This window comes from Peromyscus eremicus, chromosome 4 (genome assembly GCF_949786415.1).
Source record: "Peromyscus eremicus chromosome 4, PerEre_H2_v1, whole genome shotgun sequence".
NCBI lineage: Eukaryota > Metazoa > Chordata > Mammalia > Rodentia > Cricetidae > Peromyscus > Peromyscus eremicus.
In genome coordinates this window covers 92,968,689-92,991,693 of record NC_081419.1, presented here as the reverse complement: position 1 = coordinate 92,991,693, position 23,005 = coordinate 92,968,689, and the positions used below count along the sequence as shown (strand labels likewise).

The 23,005-nt window shown below is 38.9% G+C and overlaps 1 protein-coding gene, 1 long non-coding RNA gene and 1 other non-coding gene across 5 annotated transcripts in view; 2 read left to right on the top strand and 1 right to left on the bottom strand.

The window, feature by feature from the left end:
- The window catches only part of LOC131909496 (uncharacterized), a 41,823-nt gene extending 39,702 nt beyond the window's left edge, over positions 1–2,121 (top strand). Inside the window, exon 4 of the long non-coding RNA XR_009378865.1 lies at positions 2,025–2,121. This is a non-coding gene — a long non-coding RNA (uncharacterized LOC131909496). The remainder of the gene's footprint in view (positions 1–2,024) is intronic.
- Positions 1–22,490, bottom strand: part of Knl1 (kinetochore scaffold 1) — a 70,479-nt gene extending 47,989 nt beyond the window's left edge. For 2 of the 3 annotated variants that reach the window (XR_009378864.1, XM_059261151.1), the window contains exons 1-5: positions 12,091–12,144; positions 8,574–8,635; positions 4,208–4,260; positions 2,845–2,878; positions 992–1,029 (exon numbers count right to left, since the gene is read on the bottom strand). Coding sequence is in view for 2 of the 3 variants with exons in the window: in XM_059261151.1 (XP_059117134.1) it covers positions 992–1,029; positions 2,845–2,878; positions 4,208–4,238 (103 nt within the window). In the remaining variant the exon portion in view is untranslated. Of the gene's footprint in view, positions 1–991; positions 1,030–2,844; positions 2,879–4,207; positions 4,261–8,573; positions 8,636–12,090; positions 12,151–13,113; positions 13,154–15,772; positions 15,824–22,416 lie in introns of those variants that run through there. The other variant, XM_059261153.1, reaches the window with a different exon arrangement.
- Positions 22,491–22,828: 338 nt separating this feature from the next.
- On the top strand, positions 22,829–22,910 carry Trnas-gcu (transfer RNA serine (anticodon GCU)). The gene has a single exon. It is a non-coding gene; the product is annotated as a tRNA-Ser (tRNA).
- The last annotated feature ends 95 nt before the right edge of the window (positions 22,911–23,005 follow it).

Here is a 23,005-nt window from a genome sequence, read left to right as displayed (position 1 = left end):
TACCTGGGAAGAGGAATCTCAGTTGAGAAAATCTAAGTCTATTAAGCAGTTCCTTAATGATTCCTGTGGTAAGGTCCATACACTGTGGGAGGTAGCATTCCTGACCAGGTGCTCCTGCTTTATATAAGAAAGCAGGCTGAGAAAGCCATGTTGAGCAAACCAGTAAGCAACATTCCTCCATGGTCTCTGCTTCAGTTCCTGCCTCCATGTTGTTCCTGTCTTGAGTTCCTGCCCTGACTTCCTATCATAATGGACTACAACTGTAAACAAAAATAAACCCTTTCCTTGACAAAATTGTTTTTGGTCATGGTGCTTAACACAGCAATAGAAACGTTACTAAGACAACCAATTACTAAGCTCTTCATAAAGACTTATGAATTAAACATTTTTAAGACTTTGAACTCATATTTTCCTCCCCCATCCTCCTTTTCCAATGCTGGCAATCAAACCGAGGACCTCACACATGGCAAGCAAGCTTTCCATTACTGAGTTATACTGTGGTTCCTAAAAACCTTTTTTTAATGACAGAGAACCATGATTATTATATTCATTTTGGAAATAAAATATTTTATATCTGTGTTAGTAATTTTATCTATCTTTTTGGTTTTTTGAGACAGTGTCTATGTAACCTTGGTTGGCCTAGAACTCACTCTGTAGATCAGACTGGCCTCAAACTCAGAGATCCACCTACCTCTAGCTCTCAAACACTAGAATTAAAGGTGTGTGCCACCACACCTGGCATTATTTTTATATTTTGTCTCATGTATCCCAAGCTGGACTTAAACTTGCTATATAACCAAGGATGATCTTGAAGTTCTGATCCTCCTGCCTCCACCTCCAGGGTGCTAGGATTACAAATGTATACTACATCTGTTTTTCATTAATTTTCTTAAGATTTATTTATTTATTGTGTATGAATGTTTTATCTATATCAAAGAATCTAGATAAAGCAAAAGATTATGATTAAGAGAAGCATTTTGGTCATACTCACTAGTAATTGCACAATAATTATCATCTGAATTCTTATTCCTAAAAAAAAATAAAAAATAAAATGTGATTATGAAGAATCACACAGCTGAAGGAGTAAGGAAAATAGCCAGGCATATGCCTTTAATCACACCACTTGAACTCTACATAGTGAGTTCCAGGACAGAGCTATACACAATGAGATCCTGTCTCAAAACAAAACAAAAAGACTAAGGAAGATAAAAGGTTTTCATAGGGTAACTAGTAGAAAATTAGATACCCTTACTTGAATGGTCTTAATAGTGTGTTAAACTAAGAACACCATAAAAACATGCTTTAATATATGGTGATTTTTTTTTTTTCTTTTTTTGAGACAGGGTCTAATAGCCATGGCAGTCCTGGAACTTACTATGTAGACCAGGCTGGCCTTAAACTCACAGAGATCTACCTGCTCTGCCTCTTGGGTGCTGGGGAATAAAGGTGTGCTTTCTTTTCTTTTTTCTTTCTTTCTTTCTTTCTTTCTTTCTTTCTTTCTTTCTTTCTTTCTCCTTTCTCTTTATTTATTTATATTTTAGGTATGAGTGTTCTGCATATATACCTGCATGTCAGAAGAGGGCATCAGATCCAATTATAGATGGTTGTGAGCACCCATGTGGTTGCTGGGAACTGAACTCAGGTCCTCTGGAAAAGCAGCCAGTGCTCTTAACTGCTGAGATCTCTCCAGCCCCTACAGGCATTTTTTTTTTTTTTTTAAGACCTGTAAATCAATTCATTTTCTAAAACCTGAACACTAAAAAAAGTAAAGAAAAAGCCGGGCAGTGGTGACGCACGCCTTTAATCCCAGCACTCGGGAGGCAGAGCCAGGCGGATCTCTGTGAGTTCGAGGTCAGCCTGGGCTACCAAGTGAGTTCCAGGAAAGACGCAAAGCTACACAGAGAAACCCTGTCTCGAAAAATCAAAAAAAAAAAAAAAAAAAAGTAAAGAAAAAAGAACCCAAGTATCTACAGTAAAAAGCTGACTATATACTATTAGATAATCTAATTTATGTTGTTTTTCAGAAAAGCTAAAGATCAGCACGTAAAGATCACTTCTGCAAGAACACTCAAAATAACTGACTGTGGGAAATGGACTCATCCAAAGAAGAAAATAATTGTTTACTTTTCATGTTTTATTCTTCACTACTTCAAAACCATGGCTATTATTAATTTGATGCACTTCAAACAACTTTAATTTTAGAATCTTAATAGGTGGGGTAGAGACACAGCTTAGTAGTCAACAGGACCTTCCAGAGGACCTGGGTTCGATTCCCAGTACCCACATGGCAGCTGTCTATAACTCCAGTCCCAGGGGATCTGATGCCCTCTCTGGCCTCTGTGGGCACTGCATACACATGGTGCATAAACATGTATTGAATATATGCACACACAAGCAAAAATATAAACACATATGTACATGTTGTTCTAGCTGAGCAATTACATGGAAAATTACAATTTATTTAATCAGCCTTTATGCCATCATAAAGGATCTTTATGCCATTTTCATGATCCTTCATATCTTCAAAGCTTTGGTGAATAATCTTACGTAGTCATCATTTAAAACATTTACAAGTAGATTGGTGAACTAAATTCCCACACATGAAAGTTATACTAGGTGATGAATTTAAGAATTTATATGTGAAAATGGAGTTTGTTATCACTACTAAAACTATATACTTATTTTTCAGATATAGTAATACATATACTAAATTCTACAGTTTGTATTTTGAATTAATGCTAAGTGCTTCCTAACGGAAAGGATGCTAAAATAAAAATATTTAAACTTTCATTTAATAGGAATAAATAACCATTTAAACATAATCAGTGCATGCCCCTTACTTACTGTAGAGTCAGCACATTTTTTCTGGATTCTGTCTCTAAAAATAAAATAAAAAATTAAAGTTGTTCAAAGATGCTTGATCAAGTATTAGAAAAGTTATATAAGGATGTTAACAGCAAAATTTTAAAAAGAACTTATTATTTAACCTTTCTGTCTCCCTGACTAGAGATATACTTCATTTCTTTTTTCCTTCATTTTTTTTTGGGGGCGGGGGAAGGGTCAACTTGCTTTATAGCTCAGGCTGGTGTTGAACTTATCTTTCTGCCCCAGCCCAAGAATGCTGGGATTACAAATGTGAGCCCCCACATTTGGCAAAGAATATACTTTGTGTGTGTGTTATACATAGATGTTCATGTGGGTGTGCACACATATACAATGCACATGTGTGGGCAGGAATGTGTAAGCCAAGGGTCAATGCTGTGTGACGTTCTCTATCACTTTCCACCTTATTTTTTGAAACAGTATCTTTCACTTAACCTGAAGCTCACTGATTTGGTTGGTGAGCGGTTTGCCAATGAGTTTCAGGGATCCTCCTGTCTTAGCCTCCTCAGTGCTAAAATTAAAGGCATATTAGAGTTTGAATGACTGATGTTCTCCATATTCTTGGGCATTTGAACACTTGGACCCTAGCTGGTGGCAATGTTTGATAGGTTTAGGAAGTGTGGCCTGCTAGAGGAAGTATGTCTCTAGCGGCAGGCTTTCCAAGAGTAAAAGAGGCTCATCTGCTGTCAGTTTCTTCTCTCTACTTCATTTCTGAAGTTCAAGATGTAAGCTCTCCAGCTACCATGCCTGTCACTTTCCTGCCATGACAGACTCATCCCTCTGGAACCATAACCCCAAATAAACTATTTCTTCTATAAACTGCCTTGGTCATGGTGCTTTATCACAGCAAGAGAAAAGTAACTAATACAAGGTATGTACTACCACACCTGGCTCCTGCACACTTCATCACAATAGCCTACACTTGGCTTTGAAGTGGGTACTAGAGATCATGCAGGTATGACAATCATCTTACCTATCCCTTAGGATACATTATTTGAATAGTAAGACAGGGCTGGCAAAATGACTCAGCAGGTGAAGGCATTTGCTGCCAAGCATGACCCAAATTCAACCCCAGGAGACCATGTGGTGGAAAGAAAACAGAATCTTGACTGTCTCTTGACATCTACACATCTTATGATGCATGCATGTTACACACACACACACACACACACACACACACACACACACACACTGTCTCTGTCTCTCTCTCTCTCTCTCTTTCTCTCTCAAGTGCGTGCACCCAGATAGATGTGAAGTTATAAGTACATAACCACAGAAAAATTGTAAACAAAACAGATTACAGGAACTGTAATTACATATTTACCTGCAATTTCTGAATTTCTCTCTGTTTTCATATGAGACTCCGTCTGGAATACTCTAGAAGTGAAAAAAAATAAAGAATACTGAAAAGCTTTTTTTAAAAAAATTTTACTAGTTTTATTATTCATTTGAGAAGTACTTTTTGTTAGTGTGCAAATTTGCTTTTCACTCTAAAAAAACGGTAAAATTTTCTAATTATATGTATACCAAAGAATTGCTTCATTTTATCTATCTATCTATCTATCTATCTATCTATCTATCTATCTAGCTATCTATCTATCTAGGGGTGGGCTTTTACTACGTAGCTCTAACTAGCCTAACCTGTAACTCCCTATATAGAACAGGCTGAGTCCGGGTGTAGTGGCATATAACTTTAATCCCAGCACTACAGAGACTGAGGCAGAGAATCTCTGAGTTCGAGAGCAGGCTAGTCTCCAAGCAGATTCAGGGGGTCCAGCACCCTCTTCTGGCCTCTGGAAGAGTAGCCACCTCAGGTCCCAGCAGCCATGACAAACCCTGTGTATTCCCTCAAACCATAAAAAAAACCAAACTCCAGAACGAAACTGTTCAAACTTTATTTAAATGATATTCCAATAGCACTTAGCCAGCAATATAGTACCTCCAATGAGCTGACACTAATTCCTGTCTTTGGTCTCTAAGAACAATGATGTTTGCATCTAAGTAGCTTTTTGTGAATTTCCCACTGCCCCTCCAAATCTACTCTTCAAAACTTGTGGGGGTTTAGTTTCTGTCTTTTTGAAATGAGATCTTGCTGATTTGTCTATATTAATCTTTTTTTTTTTTTGGTTTTTTGAGACAGGGTTTCTCTGTGTAGCTTTGCGCCTTTCCTGGAACTCGCTTTGGAGACCAGGCTGGCCTCGAACTCACAGAGATCCGCCTGGCTCTGCCTCCCGAGTGCTGGGATTAAAGGCGTGCGCCACCACCGCCCGGCTTGTCTATATTAATCTTAAACTCTTAATCTCAAGTAAGTTTTTCTATCTCTGTGTGCCAAGTAGCTGGTACTCAAGGTCTGCCAAAGATATAAAGTAAGTTCAAAATAAGCCAGGGCAAACCATCTTAAAAAAAACAAAAAAAAAAACCGAACAACAATAAAAAACCACCAATAACCACAAAAAAAGTTTGGAGAAATATAAATATAAATATGGAATGAGAAAGAATGTTGATCAAACCAAAGAACTTTGCCAAGATTTCTAAACATGAAACAATATGGCCTCTTCCTAAAATGTTTAATCTAGTTACTTCACAAAAGGTTAATATGAGGTAGTCTAAGGTAAACAGAAAATAAAATTTTAAGAATTTGGCATTTACAGAAAAGAGCTATTTTGAAATAACCTCTACTCCACAGGAATTTCTCGCAAATAGTTGAGTTGAGAACATTTCAATTCATTCAATGTTGAATAAAAAAACAGAATCTAGAGTTATGTATGGTATCTCACACTCGAAGTCAGTATTAGAGCTGGGCAGTGGTGGCGGATGCCTTTGACCCCAATATTCAGAGTCAGTGGCAGGCCTATCTCTGTGAGTTCAAGGCTAGCCTAGTCTACAGAGTGAGTTCCAGGAGAGCCAGGGCTACACAGAGAAACCCTGTCTTGAAAAATCAAAAACCAAAAAAAAAAAGAAAAAGAAAAGGTGGAGTACAGGAGTTCAAGGCCAGCCTAGTCTACACAAGATCCTACCTCAAAAAACAACAACAAAAAACAAACAGAAGCACAGTCTACAAAAGGAACCGTAAGATTAAAAGAAAAGCATAATTCATTAAAAAAAAAAAAAAAAAAAAAGATAAATATTCCCAATGGACAACCTTTAATCCTAGTACTCCTGAGGCAGAGGCAAGCAGATCATGTGAGTTCGAGGCCAGCCTGGTGTACAAAAGGGAATTCCAGGACAGTAAGAGCTGTTACACTGTTGGAGCCCATCTAGGCTTCCTAGTGGCTTTACCCAGCAGAACTGCATAAGAGGATGATTTGATCACGGGCCTGAGTACCAGGCGTTTGTAAAGGTCTACACTTGGCTGTAACTAGCAAGGGGGAGGTCCTTCGCCCCTCTCCTTGGCATTGTTATAAATAGCCCTTTGGAATAAAGTTCTGGGCCCATAGATAAGGATCCAGGCTCACCCGAGGCTATCCTGTGTTTTCTCTCTGTGTCTCTCCTCTCTCCCCTCTAAGTCTCTTATCCTTCATTTCTCAAGAAGGATATGAATAATGTGGGAGCTGGTCTCCCACATTACACAGAGAAACCCTGTCTTGAAAAAACAAAAAAGGAAAAGAAAAAGAAAAAATATTACCTAGAACTACACACCAAAGCAGTTGAAAACTGTATATATAGTTTGTTATGGATTTCAAAACATAAAGCAATTACTTCTATGAAAGAACACAAAGAAATACACTAGAAACAAAGAAAGAGTTAAGATAGCAAAAATGAAATTCATGAAACGGAAGAAAATAATAAAACCACACAATTAGGACACAACTGGGAAACAGTACAATTAGTCTACAAAGGTAATAAATTTATCCTATATTTCTAATTTTTAAACCTAGTTTTTTATGGTGTATGAATGTTTTGCCTGCAGGTATGTTCATACACCACATGTGTGCCTGGTACTCATGGAGGCAAAAAGAGGCCATCAGATCTCCTAGAACTGGAACTATACACAATTATGAGCAGCCATATGGGTGCTGGGCATGGGACCTGAGTCCTCTGGAAGGACAACCAACCAGTGCTCTTAACTGTGGAGCTATCACTCCAGCCTCGACATTTCTAATTTTTTAAAAAACATTTTTTTTTTCAGAGCTGAGGACCGCGAACCCAGGGCCCTGAGCTAAATCCCCAACTCCTTAAAAAACATTTTTAAAAATTTTTATTTTGTATGCATTGGTGTTTTACCTGCATGTATGTCTGAGTGAGGGTGCAGATCATATGGAACTGGCGTTGCAGACAGTTGTGAGCTGCCATGTGTGTGCTAGGAATTGAACCTGGGTCCTCTATAAGAACAATGAGTGCTCACAACTCCTGAGCCATCTCTCCAGACCCAGCATTCTAATTTTTAAATTTCTTCCTCTACTTTTGTTGGTGGGAACCTCTAATACAATGTTAAATAGCAGCAGTAATAGCAGTTACCACTGTTTTGTTATTGCTTTTAAAGAATTATTCTGCTTCTCGTATAAAGATAATGCTGGCTGGGCGGCGGTGGCGCACACTTTTAATCCCAGCACTCAGGAGGCTGAGCCAGGAGGATCTCTGTGAGTTCAAGGCCAGCCTGGTCTACAGAACGAGATCCAGGACAGGCACCAAAACTACACAGAGAAACCCTGTCTGGAAAAACAAAAACAAAAACAGAAAAAAAAAAAGATAGTGCTGAATAACAACCTTTAAAATAACAATTTTGGCTGGGTGGTCTACAGAGTGAGCCTGGTCTACAGAGTGACTTCCAGGACAGCCAGGGCTACACAGAAAAAAAAGAAATTGTATCCACAGATTCACTCACATCCTATGTACACAACACCCCCACTAATAACAAGAAAAACATTAAAAATTTTTACTTTATGTGTATGGGTGTTTGTGCACATGTATGCCATGCCCACAAAGGCAAGAGAGAGCTCAATCCCCTAGAGCTGAAGTTACAGATGGTTGTGAGCTGCCACGTGAGTGCTAGGAATCAAACCCAGGTCCTCTGGAAGAGCAGCCAGTGCTCGTAACTGTTTAGCCATCTCCCAGCCCCATAAATACATTTTTTTAAAGAATAAAAAAAAAATGTGCCAGCAAGATGTCTCAGTAGATAAAAGTACTTGATATCCAAGCTAACAACCTGAGTTCAATCCCCAGAACCCATAGTAGAAAGAGAAAACTGCCAAAAAGTTATCCCCTGACTTCTATACACATGCCAGGGCATCCATTAATTTGCACTCACAGATACATATGATATATGCAAACACTAATAAAAATTTTTAAGTAAAAGGCATTTTTTAAAATAAAATAATTCTCTGGTGCTGAGTCCATAACTCAGTAAAGGGCTTGCTATATGAACATGAGGACTTGAGTTTGGATTCCTAGTATAGACATAATAAATCTCCCACCACTGTCGAGGTAGAGAGAGGAGGATCTCTGGGACGCATCAGTCAGCAAGTCTAGCTAAGTCCCAGAGTTTTATGTTCAGAGAGAGACACTGTCTCAAAAAGTAAGGTGAAGAGGAAGACACCTGAAATGACACACACTCATGCACACAAAATAACTATTCTTAATGTTTATTTATGCAAAACAAGTTTACCCAAATAAATTACCACCAACATATTTGATTTGACACAAAGAAAGCATTACCTGTAACATTTTCCTTAACTTTCCTTTTAACTTACTTTATAGTATCTGCAAAGCTGACTCGGCGAGAGCTTTTTCTAGTTCTTGGAGCATTAGATTCCTAAGAGAAAAGAATATAGGATACAATTCTTAATAAAAATCACTGTGAATTAGGTCTCATACAATTAGAAGCAGGGATCCATTCCTATTTTGAATTAATGATATAAAATTCCTCCAAATAGCCCAATATAGAAGCACTTAGTGAACGTAAACAAGATTTTCCATATACTTTTTTGGGGGGAGGGCAGTTCTAAGGATGAACCCATGGCCTCATGTAAATATGATTTTCTTTTATTGTTGCTTTGTTTGTTTTGAGACAAGGTCTCAATATATAATCCATGTTGCTCTCAAATTCATGACCCTGTGCTGCAGCTTTCTGACTGCTAGGATTAAAGGTGTATACCACCACTCCTAGCTTGAGAATGATTTTCAGTAAGAGTTAAAACAAGCATATTATTATTGCTTTTGGGCCTTTTGGCTAAATCAAGTATAAAATAAGCATACCGACACAAGCAATATATAACAAGAAAGACTGGGCACAAAACAGGAGCTCTGTGGCCAACTATACCTTATTACAATGTTCTTCTAAAATTAAAAACAAACTTATTGTTTGTTTTTTTATACAAGGTCTTACTATGTAGCTATGATGAGCCTGGAACTCTCTATGTAGACCAGGCTGTCCTAGAACTCAGAAAGCAGCCTGCCTCTGCCGCCTGAGTTCTGGGATTAAAGGCATGAAGTACCATACCCATCTAAAAAACCGTTTTCACTGTAGTAAAATACATATACGTTACTATCTTTTGTAACTGTTATAGTTATTTTAGACATGGTCTCCTGTAGCTCAGGTTGCATTCAAATTTGCTATGTAACCCATCCAAGAGTGAACTTGAAACTTCATCTTCCCAGTGATAAATTACAGGCCTGTGCCATCATGCTGAGCTACAAATAATTTATCATCTTAACCATTCTGCCTTGACAACTTGACACTTTTTTGTTAGTGGTAAAAAAAACCAAATTAAATTTAACATCTTTACCTTTTTTTGTTTCGTTTTGTTTTATTGAGACAGGCTTTCTCTATGTAGTCTTATGTGTCCTGGAACTTACTCTGTAGACCAGGCTGACCTCAAACTTAGAGATCTACCTGTGTTTGCCTCCTGAGTGCTGGAATTAAAGGCATATGTCACCACCCAGCTCTTTATCATTTTTTAAAAATTGATGTGTATATTTGTGCCCATGTGAGTTTATGTGCATCACATACATATAGGTGCCATGGAAGTCAGAAGAGAGTGTCAGATCCTCTGGAACTAAAGTTACAGGTAGTATAAGCCACCAACTAGAACTGAGTCTGGGTCTTCTGTAAGAGCAGAAAGTGCTCTTAACCACCCTCATCTTAACACTTTTAAGTGTACAGTTCAATAGTGTTATTAAAAACATCTTGCTGTATAACCACTCTCTAGATCTTCATCTTACAGAATCAAACTGTACTTGTTGGGACTAGAAAGAAGGCTTAGTGGTTAAGAGCACATACAGCTCTTGCAGAGAATCAAAGTTCATTTTCCATGTTAGGAGGTTCCCAACCACCTGCAACTCCAGCTGGTTAAGTGGGGAATCTGATGCCTCTGTGACCTCTATGGGCACTTGCACTCATGGGTACCTTAGACACACAAAATTAAAACAAACAAAAAAATACACTTTGAGATCCTCCCTCCAAATCCTTGTCAACCATAATTCTATTTTGGTCTCTATCGATTTAACTATATATCTCATATAAGTGGTAACAAGTAGAGTTTGTCTTTTTGAATTTTTTTTTTCAGTTAGCTCTTCAAGATTCTTGCATGTTGTAGTATATGTCAGACTTCTAATACTGAATTTCACTATATAGAAATACCACATTTTGTTTATTTAAACAAAATGGATAGACATTTAGATTTCCTACCTCTTGACTACTGTGAATAGTGTTGCCGTGACAATGTATTATCTCTTTTTTTTTTTTTTTTTTGTTTTTTGTTTTGTTTTGTTTCTCTGTGCAGTCCTGGATGTTCTAGATGGAACTCGCTATGTAGACCAGATTGACCTCAAACTCAGATATCCATTCCGGAGTGCTGGGATTAAAGCCTGGGCAACCACTACCCAGCTTACTATGTATCTCTTTAAGGGGGCTGGAGAGATGGCTCAGTAGTTAAGAATATGTACAGCTCTTCAAAAGAATTCAGGTTTGTTTCCCAGCACCCAAATTGGGCAGTTCACAACTAGCTGTAATTCTAGGTCCAGGGGATCTGACTATCTCTTCTGGATTCTGTGGAATCCAGGAATACATACTGATATGCAGGCATTCATATATAAACATAAATTAAAAACAACCAAGAATAGTATGCCATCTATATTAAGCAATCTATATTGTCAAAGGTCTAATCAGATACAGTAGGCATGACAGACAGTAGATAAAGTGCTTGCCATATAAGTGAGAGGACTGGATTTCCAATCCCTAACTCCATGTAAAAAGCTAGACAGGTAGACTAGAGAGATGTCTCAACATGTAAAGGCTTATACTAGTTCCTGTGTTAAGGTAAGAAATCAATATCATTCCCTATTTTAATCCCAGCAGGGGTTAAGTTATTATCAACAAATAAGAGTTTTAAAAATATAAATGCCAGCTTATTCAAGAATTGGATTTTAATACTGCCACAGGGCCTCATGCACAGTACGTAAGCATCCCACCACTGAGTTACAGCTCAAGCCCAAAAGTGTTGTGGCATATTTTGATCGGATCGCACCCTGATACTTCCAAGACTGCCCAATAAAGTTATACCTTGAATTGGGGGCAGAGCCAATGACTAGTTAATGGTAATTGGCCATAGAGAAGCCAGCAATTTGGATAGAGAAGGTACACAGGAAGGAAAGAGCGGGGACTAGAGTTTGAGCTCTCTCAGTTCTGGGACAAGGAAAGAGACATGTCTCTTGTGGTATCTCTAGCCAAAAAGCAAAGTCAGCTAGTTGCTACACAGCCTCTCTGAGCTAATAGGTTTTCACCCCATCCTTTGACTTCTGAGTCTTACTGATAAACAGAACAATAGAGACTTAATTCAAAGCCAATGGGACCAGAAGCCCCACCAAGCTGCAGCCTGAGTGATCAGAGGGGTGCTGACTGAGTGGCTATGGAGAGGCAGATGATAATTAAAATATCAATAGATTTATGTGCAGCTGCTAAGCCAACAGAAAAACATTACAAAAGTATTTGAACAGTAACATGGAAGCAATGAGATACTTACTTGTACACATTTAAATGAGAATCATTTATGGTATTGTCTCTTCACATAGCTAATAAAATTCATGATGGTCACTGAAGCCAGACATGATGATAGATATCTATAATCCTAGCGCTTGGGAAGTGCAAGCAGAATTGCCACAAGGTCAGAGTCACTCTGGACTATGTAAATGAAACCTAATCTCAACAAAGCAAGTCCCTCCACAAAACAAAATCACTGAAATTCCAAAGCATCTGCACTAGAGACTTACCTGAACTGTCTCATTTCCACATTTGAGGTCCTGAAGAGGACTCCTTGGGGGTTTCAAAATCTAGAGGCAATAATTAGAATTAGTCATGAAAATCTAACATAGCTCCTAGTCAATTTAAGTTATATGAGTAGAAAACGGAAATTTCCAATAAAATCCCTGAAATTCCTCAAAGTCATATTGTTCAGTGTTATGTGGCTGATTTAATATGCATTCTCCTGGCCCACTCTCCCAAATTCTTTTGCACAAAATCATCTCAAGTGGTCTAGGTAAAGCTCCACACTAACTCAAGGTTACTGAGACCATCCAACAGTCTGAAATTTCTTTGTTCCTAATGTTCAGTTCAGGAATGAGGGCATGCCCTAATAGGATAATCACACTAACCCAATTCAGTTCTAAGTCTTGTTTTCCTATCTTGAGGAAATACATAAAACTCTTCACATAGAACTTAAACATGAAAATAAGGAGAGCTAGATATATCATAGCAATCAAGAGATAATCATATAAATTATGCCTGTTAGCAAAACCTACCCAAAAGCAGTCAAAATAGAAAAAAAGAAAGAAAATCTTAGCAGGATTATGCTAGAATTTCTTATAGGTAAATTTTGCATATAGGCACCCTATACTGTTTTATTTTTTGAGTTTCATAATATAGCATGAATTTAATATGTAAATCAACGTGGGTGAACTTGTGCCAGGTTAAATATATTAAGAGAAAAATATTATACATTTTAAGCATTTACAATAATGAAGTACAGTTTATATAGGATAAAATGTATTAAACACATTTGAAAATATCATAATGATGTAAAAATATGCTAATAAAAGTTTATTAAATTATTTAAAAGTGCAAAGACATGAATTTTAGCATATTTACTGAACTGTATAACAAGATTAACTATCTGAATCTTTATTCATAAAGCAATAAGAAGCTAGTTGGGATGCCAAGGTAAAGCCACAATCAATATTACTATACTTGTATTCAGTAAAAATAACAGCATTAATTTAAATAAAAATATTTCTTACTGAGGAATGCCGTCTTCTAACAGGCTTCTGAATATTGTCACTAAAAAGAAAAGAAAAGGAAAAATTATGTATATGTAGATTAACAAATGAATTTGTAAAAGCTATCATCACCTCATACCTCATCCCTTATGTGTTACAGTATAAGACTTCAATGTTTTATCTCTGTGAGTTCGAAGCCAGCCTAGTTTACAAAATGAGTTCCAGGGCAGCTAGGGCTGTTGCACAGAGAATTGGGTGGTGGGGGAACTTTCTTTAGCTGGACACACACCTTTAATCCCAGCACTCGGAAGGCAGAGGCAGAAGGATCTCTGTGAGTTTGAGGCTAGCCTGGTCCACAGAGCAAGTCCCAGGACAGCCAGGCCTACATAGAGAAACCTTGTCTAAAAAGATAAAAAAAGAAAAAAAAAAATAGATTTTAATGGGTTTTTTTTTTTTTAAGTTTTTTTTTGTGTTTTTTTTTTTTTTAATTTTATGTGTATCGGTGTTTGCCTGCATACCTGTGTGAGGGTGTCAGATCTTGGAGTTATAGACAGTTGTTAGCTGCTGTGTGGGTGCTGGGAATTGAACCTGGTCCTCTGGAAGAGTAGTCAGTGCTCTTAGCCACTGAGCCATCTCTCACGGCCCAAGCATTCAATGTTTTAAAGGCACACTGTGGTCAGCTGAAGAGAAGAATCACAAATTTGGGGCCTGCCCTGGATACAAGCAGGTTCAAGGCCAGTCTGGGCAATTTTATGAGACACTGTCTCAAAGCAAAATGTAAAAGTCTGGGGCTATAGCTTAGTGGTGGAACGCTTGACTAGCATGCATGAAATCCTAAATTCAACTTCCAGTACCAAAGGGGTAGGGGGTGAGAGGAAGAGGCTGGGAGTGTAGTTTAGTGGTAAAGCATATGTTTAGCATGCTGAAGCTTCTTTTTTTTTTTTTTTTTTTGGTTTTTCGAGACAGGGTTTCTCTGTGCAGCTTTGCGCCTTTTCCTGGAACTCACTTGGTAGCCCAGGCTGGCCTCGAACTCACAGAGATCCACCTGGCTCTGCCTCCCGAGTGCTGGGATTAAAGGCGTGCGCCACCACCGCCCGGCATGCTGAAGCTTCTTATGCCTAGATTAAATAACTATTCAAACAATGGCTGGGTGTGGTAGTACACACCATTAATCCCAGCACTTGGAAGCAGAGATAGGTGTATCTCTGTGAATCCAGACCAGCCTGGTCTTACAAAGCAAGTTCCAGGACAGCCAGGGCTGGTACAGAGGAACCCTGTCTCAAAAAACAAAACAAAACAAAACAAAAACAACAACAAAAAAAATCATGTTCTATAAGACTATCTCTTGGCTGGGTGGTGGCTTTTAATCCCAGCACTTCGGAGGCAGAGGCAGGTAGGGTCTCTTAGTTTGAGGCTAGCCTGGTCTACAGAGTAAGTTCCAGGACAGCCAAGAACTGTCTCGAAAAACAAAAAACAAACAAAATTCCCATAATCAGTACCACATAATTTATCATATCTACAGAGGTACAATTATTAAAATAAACAATCTCTAAGTCACCAGATACTAACTGGGTACTATGGTATGATTTTTTGACTGGGTTTTTAAACTCCCAAATGCCTCCTAGCCAAATGGATAATGGTGAGGTGTAAAAAAAAAAGACAGTTTAGAGACTCAAATGATCTAGAGAATTCTTAACTAGTCTAAAAATCACAGGCATTATGTTCTACCAGCTAGCTGTTCCAAGGAAGAATGTGAGTTTTTGGTGCCACATTTGGTTTTTAAAGAAAAACTGAAAATCTAATTATTGTATGAAATCTTGAGATTTTTGCAATTTGGGCAATTAACTGAAAAATTAAGCATGTATAAATTAAAACTAAGAGCTGGGTAGTTGTGGCGCATGCTTTTAATCCCAGCACTTGGGAGGCAGGGGCAGATGGATCTCTGAGTTCCAGGCCACCCTGGTCTATACAGAGCAAGTTCCAGGACAGTCAGAACTATAAAGAGAAACTCTGTCTTAAAAGAACAAACAAACAAATAAAAAAAAAAAAAAAATAGGGACATGTGTGGTGGCACATGCCTTTAATCCTAGTACTCTGAAAGTGGTACTAGGTATGAATTCTAAGTTAGCCTGGTCAAGTTTCAGGCCAACCAAGAACTTCATAGTGAAATTGTCTCAAAAAACATTTTTAAGTGGCAAACAGATCACTAGTTTATGATGCTAATTTTGGAGAAATCATTTCACCTCCTAAGGCCTTAATGAGATGAAAAGTGGTACCTATGAGAGTCCTTCAAGTCCTCAGTTTCGGGTTTTTTGCTTTTGTTTTTGTTTTTGTTTTTTTGTTTTGTTTTTTGAGACAGGGTTTCTCTGTGTAGCTTTGCGCCTTTCCTGGAACTCGCTTTGTAGACCAGGCTGGCCTCGAACTCACAGAGATCCGCCTGACTCTGCCTCCCGAGTGCTGGGATTAAAGGCGTGCGCCGCCACCACCGCCGGCCAAGTCCTCAGTTCTTACTCTAAGTGAACTTTCACAAAGATATGCAGAAGGGCTGTCACTTTATAACACTGACTTCTTTTACTTGAAACAAAATAGAAAACAATTTCAGACGTCACTAATAGTTCTTAACTAGTTTGAAAAGAATCTTTCTTATGGAAAACATTTGAGTAGCACTGAATGAACTTACTTCTCTTCATTAGCCTCTGAAGACATCCCATCCATTTTTGACAACTTTTTTCTGTAAAAAATACATAGTATTAACAAGTAAGAAAGATGATAAAAATGATAATCTATGGGAGATTAGGAGCATGGGTGAGACTTTATAGAGTTATTTTGTAAATACCAAAAATAAGAAGCAAAAACCACATTGTGAGCTCGAAAACATAAGGGATTTAGGACAGTTTAAGTACTGTTATACTCCCCCCGCCCCCCCCCCCTTTTTTTTTTTTGCTTTGTTCTGTGGCACAGGGGAAAAGGCAGGGACTTTGCCTCCACTTTACATTTGGTAACTCTGGCTTCCCAGCATGACTTTCTGGCAGGTTCTTTTTAGGTTCAAACTTTTGCTCAGGTTGGCCTAGAATTATAACACAGTGCTAGTACTCCAGGAGTAGTTGCCACACACACCTTTTTTGTTGTTGTTTATTCTTTTCATGTGTCTGTGGTTGCGTGTGTATGTATGTACTTGCATAATACAGAGGAGGATGACAGGTGTCATTTGGGCTAGGTTAGCTGGCCATAGGGCTCCAGGCTCTGTCTGTCTCCATCACCCAGTGCTAGGTTATTGGCACATACAGCCTTTATGTGGGTCCTGGGGATTTGAACCCAGGTCCTCATGCTTGCAAAGCACATGCTTTACCCACTGAGCCATCTCCCCAGCCCCTACCCCCAATGTTATGCTATATATATATCAAGTTCCAGGCCATCCTTGGCTATAAGCCATTCCTCCTCCCTCCCCGCTTCTCACAAAAATAAATAGATAAATAAATAAGTAGCCGGGCGGTGGTGGCGCACGCCTTTAATCTCAGCACTCGGGAGGCAGAGCCAGGCGGATCTCTGTGAGTTCGAGGCCAGCCTGGTCTACAGAGTGAGTACCAGGAAAGGCGCAAAGCTACACAGAGAAACCCTGTCTCGAAAAACCGAAAAAAAAAAACAACAAACAAACAAACAAAAAAACCCAAAAAAAACCCAAAAAACAAAAAAATAAAATAAAATAAATAAATAAAATAAATAAATAAGTAAATAAGATAAAACCTGTAGACTAACTCTGAGTGTGATGATATGCACTTTCCAATAAAAATCTGGCCTAGTTTGCATAATAAATAATATATAACACTTAACTGCATAATAATTCAATCCCTAAATGGAAGTCAACTAGATATCTTTTTTGGTTTGTTTGGTTTTTTTTTTTTTTTAATTTATTTTTTTCAGGACAGGGTTTCTCTGTGTAGTTTTTTATGGCTGTCCTGGATCTCACTCTGTAGACCAGGCTGGCCTCGAACTCATAGAGATCCTCCTGGCTCTGCCTCTGGAGTGCTGGGATTAAAGGTGTGTGCCACCACCGCTGGCTCAACTAGACATCTTTTTTTTTTTTTTGAGCTGAGGATCGAACCCAGGGCCTTGCACTTGCTAGGCAAGTGCTCTACCACTGAGCTAAATCCCCAACCCCTCAAGTAAGTATCTTAAATAGTGAATTTATCTTAAGAAAATTAAACTATGCTGGGTATCCTGTAATTCTAGCACTCAGGAGATAGAGGCAAGGGAGATTGCTACAGGTACTAGGATGAAAGGCATGTGCCAACCACACATAACCTTTATCATATACATGATACTTAATTTTTTAATTTTATTGCCTAAATTGCAAAAAATCTCAAGATTTCATACAATAATTAGATTTTCAATTTTTCTTGAAAAAAGGATGGCAACACAACTCACATTCTCTAAGTTGCCAGGTGGCCTTGAACTCACTCTGTACCAAGACTTGTCTTGAACTTTTGATCCTCCTGTCTCAGTCTACCAAGTCATCTCGATTACAGGAAAGCACTACTAGACCCAGCAGTATTGCTATTTTACATGCTACAGTTGACTATTCAATTCGAATTCTACTCAGAGAGTATTAACCCTGGAAAGGACATGAAATAAGAAGTTAAGGGCCATTGAGACAGCTCAGCATGTAAAGGCACTTGTCACTAAGATAGCTACCTGAGATCAATCTCTGTAACCCACATGACAGAAGGAAAGAACCAGAACCGACTCCCACTAAGTTAGCCTCTGACCTCCACATGTGTCATGGGTGTGATGGATACACATACACAAGATAAATAAATACATACACGTTGTTTTCACTGAATGCATTAACTAGAAACTTACTTTCAGGTGTCATGTCGGGTTTAAAAATAATAGCTACAAAATTTGATAACTAGTATTAGCATTTCTACCATAACATTAAATTAATACCATATACATGAACTACTAATAGTAAATGTTCTTACTTTTAGCAATAAAGACAAAAAGAAACCTAAAAGACAGTATCTTATTTCACACATTGTTTATATATAATAAAAGCTAAATTTAGGGAACAGTGATTCATTTTAAGCCTGAAATAAGTATGTGGGTTTGGGTTTTGTTGTTGTTTATTTGTTTTTTTGTTTTGTTTTGTTTTGTTTTTTTGAGACAGGGTTTCTCTGTGTAGCTTTAAACCTTTCCTGGATCTCGCTCTGTAGACCAGGCTGGCCTCGAACTCACAGAGATCCACCAGCCTCTGCCTCCCGAGTGCTGGGATTAAAGGCGTGCGCCACCACCGCCCAGCTTGTTTTTTGTTTTTAAGATAGTCTCACTATGTAGTCCTACCTGGCCTGGAACTCAATTAGGACCAAGGACCATGCTAACCTCAACCGCATGGGTTTCTTTCTGCCTCTGCCTCCTGAGCGCTGAGATTAAAGTCAAGGACAAATACAACTGCTTGGCTGGTTTTAAATATATAAATATGTAATTTTTAATTATATATATTTATTACATGTAATGTATATGAGTGTTTTGTTTGCATTTATTTTTATCAGTGCACCACCTTTGTGTCTAGTGTCTGTGGAGACTAGATCCAGAAAACTGAATCTAGGGGCTGGAGAGATGGTTCAGTGGTTGAGAGCACTGCTGCTCTTCCAGAGGCTTTGCTGGAATTCAATCCCCAGCACCCACAAGGCAGCACACAACTGTCTGTAACTCCAGTTTCAGTGGATCCAATACAATCACACAGACACACATGTAGGCAAAACACCAATGCACATAAAGTATAAATAAATGAAGGAAGGAAGGAAGGAAAGAAGGAAGGAAGGAAGGAAGGAAGGAAGGAAGGAAGGAAGGAAGGAAGAAAGAAAGAAAGAAAGAAAGAAAGAAAGAAAGAAAGAAAGAAAGAAAGAAAGAAAAGAAAATGGAATCCCCCAGAACTGGAGTTATGGGAGGTTTTGAGGTCCTTCCTTCCAAAGATCAGCCAATGCTCTTAACTACCGAACCATCTCTTCAGCTCATAAATGTATACATTTAAAAGTAATTTCCTACTTAAAATATTTCAATTGCTTGCTATTGTACTGACAATCTTCACTGGGACCTTACCCCAAGACTTCGTTATCCCTTATTACCCCCTGATTTTGGTAGCCATACTAGCTCTTCTATTCCTATGCAGAGATCTTTCTCAAATTAGTGTATTCATAAGTGCTATTCTCTCTTGGCAAGAAAGTTTTCTTGGTAGCACTATGCATATCTTCACTGAGCATTACGACTATAATTTAAAATTCCATTATATAAATTGACTGTTTCCATCATTTCCCCAAAGCTACCTTTCCACAGCAGAAAACTGTGAAATCAGGGTGGTGTGTCTTAAGTTTGCTGTCATAGTCTAGCAGTGCTTTTAAATGGACGGAGCTCAATAACTATTTGCTGAATGAGTACCCTTCACAAGTAAACATGTGACTACTAACTAGTGTATTTTGCTCTTCTGTAGCAGCAGTGGGTCGTGACCCCTTTGGGGGTTGAACAACCCTTTCACTGAGGTGGTATACCAGATATTTATTTTACAATTTAAATTACCATTTTTTTACATTATGATTCATAATAGTAGCAAAATTACAGTTATGAAGTAGCGATAAAAAAACTTCTTTTTTGGTTTTTGAGACAGGGTTTCCCTGTGTAATCCTGGCTGTCCTAGAACTAGCTCTGTAGTCCAGGATTGCCTCAAACCTGCCTCTGCCTCCTGAGTGCTGAAATTAAAGGTGTGTGCCACCTCGCTCAAATACAACGAAAATAATTTTATGGTTGGCGGGTCACCATAACATGAGGAAGTGTATTAAAGGATCGCAGCATTAGGAAGGTTGAGAACCACTGCTCTATAGGAATAGTTTCAAATTCCGTAGTTAAAACAGACTTAAAAAAAAATACTAGGAAATATTAACCTAAGGTAACTTAAACACTGCTGTTTAAGTCTTTGAGAATCATTCTTCTCCAGCTTGTGGACTACTTAGCATTTAACTAATGAGATTCAAAACTTACTAGAACTTGGAAAAACCAAAGGGGGGGTGTGTATAGAGTGCTTACTGGAAGTTTCTAATTCTATTAAGTGTGTATTTTATTACATAACCCACAACAGAAACCCTTTAACAGAAACAAGCCAAGCCCTTAGACATTACAATAACCTTATTTATAAAATGCTTTTTGATTACATTCATACTGAGTATTGATTGGTTCCAAAACTGCATTTGGCATTTAGGGATATACTTATACTTAGAGGTGTTTGGATATTATTTGTTTTTTAAACAGCCATTCTTGAAAACTATCAGGCACTGTGTGAACTACTAATTCAAAATAGTACCCAGCTATATCACTGTCAATTATAACAATATATCATTGTGAACAGTTTTAGCAACTGGTATGAATAAAAGCTAATGAGTTTTTGTTTGTTTTAATCAAAGTGGTGCAATGTTCAAGAGACAAACTATTTAATTAGTAATTTGACTAAGAAAAAAGCATATTACCTTTATCTTCAACTTATATTTATCAAATGGCCACTAAGTTGTTAAGACATAGTCATTAAGTTTATTGAACCTAGTTATATAATAAATGGAACTGTTAAGTATTTCGTTTGGACTGTTTGAACCAAAAAGTTTAAGAATCACTAGTCTAAATAATCCAGGAGTCTGCTAAGTATTCACACTGGGCCAAAACAGTCTTTGAGGATTTTTTTTTTAATTGAAGAAAATAAACAACAAAACATTATGTGGCAGAGAACAACACAGTGAACTACAGCCAGCAAAGCCTAAAATACTATCTGGCTCTTTGTCCACTCCTGAACTTCTACAACCAAAATCTATAGTAAATATTTTCCACAGTCTTCATTGATAGATTCTAGATCTATGCTGTCAAATACAATAGTTATCTACACTGAAATTAAAACAAGTTAAAATTCAGGTTTTTTTTTTTTTTGTAACCATAGCTGCATTTCTTTGTAACCATAACTACACTTTAAATGCTCAAAACATGGTTGCTAATGGATCCATGTGGACAGTGCATATATAAAATATTACCATTATCACAGAAAATTCTATTGGAAAGGCTCATCCCATCCAGTATCTAGTCAGTATCTTCTCTTGTTCTCTTAACATCAAACACATCATGTATATCACCATTCCAACATTTGTTATTCCATTTACATATATTATCATCTTGTAAAGCTTTCCAGCCATTCACACAGTCAGGAAGTACATTGCTTGAACCTAACCTTTAATGACCAAAATCTTACAATATAGTCTCCTTTCATATCTATAAATCATCCCTCAACAATTTAGCCAAACAATGAAATGCCATCTCCATGAAGTCTATTTTAGCACAATATAACGAACCTATAAGACATAGAAGAAACTCATCTGAACCATTTAACTGAAGTGAAAACTAACTTCAACCTTTAGTGTCTAGAATAAACTGCTGCTTCGGTTTTTAGCCACAGCCTTTATTTATCTCTGTTATTCTGTCTTAGTCACTGTTCTATTGCTGTGAAGAGACACCATGACCACAGCAACTCTTATAGAAGAAAGCATTAATTGAGGGCTGGCTTACAGTTTCAGAGACTTATCATCATGGTGGGAATAGGGCAGTAGGCACGGTGCTGGAGGAGTGGCTGAGAGCTTCCACAGGCAGCAGCAGAGAGCCGAGGCTTGGCATGAAAGCCCATCCCCACTGACACACCTCCTACAACAAGGCCACACCTCCTGATTCTTCTAATCCTTCCCAATAGTGTCACTTTCTGGTGACTAGACATTCAACATATAGGATCCTAGGGTGGCCATCCTTATTCAGAGCACAAGGTCTAATACATTTTTAAAATTGGGCAATATTTTTCTTCCCATCCAAGGGGGCGCTTACATCCAGAGCCCGATGATGGAAAGGGAGTTTTATAATCCAATCTGTGCCACACGGATACTGACTTAATTAATGTCGAACCTACAACTTAAGATTCCCTCCCCGCCTTCCAGTCACCGCAGCCGGGAACCTTCGGATGAAGAGAGGCGGTGACAAGATCCCGGGGCCCTGACGAAAGATGGCGGGTGGGGCGAGCCCGGAGGCCGGCAGGGCGCCGCGCCGAGCAGCGCCGGGAAGGGGGAAGCGAGACGCGCCGGCCCAGGCGGAGGGGGAGCCGGCCGTTGGGGCTCGCGCGCTCACCACTGGGGCCCGGACCTTCCGGGGCCGCGGGGCTGACCGAGCGACCCTCACCAGCCCGCGTCCGCCCGTCCGCGCTCAGACGAAAGCCAAGCCCTCTCGGGAGCCCGGAACGAAAAGGAGGACTCTTACCCGCCACAGTCCACCGGCGCCACTCGTTCGGGGTCCGCGCGCTCCTTCGGAAGGAGACGTCACTTCACATTCAAATCTAACCGCCCGAGGGGTGCGCATGCGCACTGCTGCACGCCACGACGCCCCCGCCCCTGAGGCTTCAGGCCGGCCCCGCCCCTAAGACGTCTTTAAACTTCTCTGTCGTCCTCTGCGCTAACTTAAGATTCCTCAACTTGTTCTCGTCTTCTACAGAATTTTCTTCACCTCTCTCAAATATGGAGCTCTTGTGCTGAGAACGGCCATCTTCTTCCGACTGTCTGCTCTGCCAACAATCGGACTGTTGGCTTCCGTACAAAATGGCGACCTCCATGATATTGCGTCACATCCCACTACTACTACTCCCTATAGCTGCCAGGAAGGACTAAGCTTCTGGGACGAGGTGGCCGAGTGGTTAAGGCGATGGACTGCTAATCCATTGTGCTCTGCACGCGTGGGTTCGAATCCCATCCTCGTCGGAGACTTTTTTTCTTAAGGTTTCCACCTAAGGTGAATTTATAATTTACAGGATGAGAATAATTGAATATCTCACCGAGTTTTGATCCCTACTAGA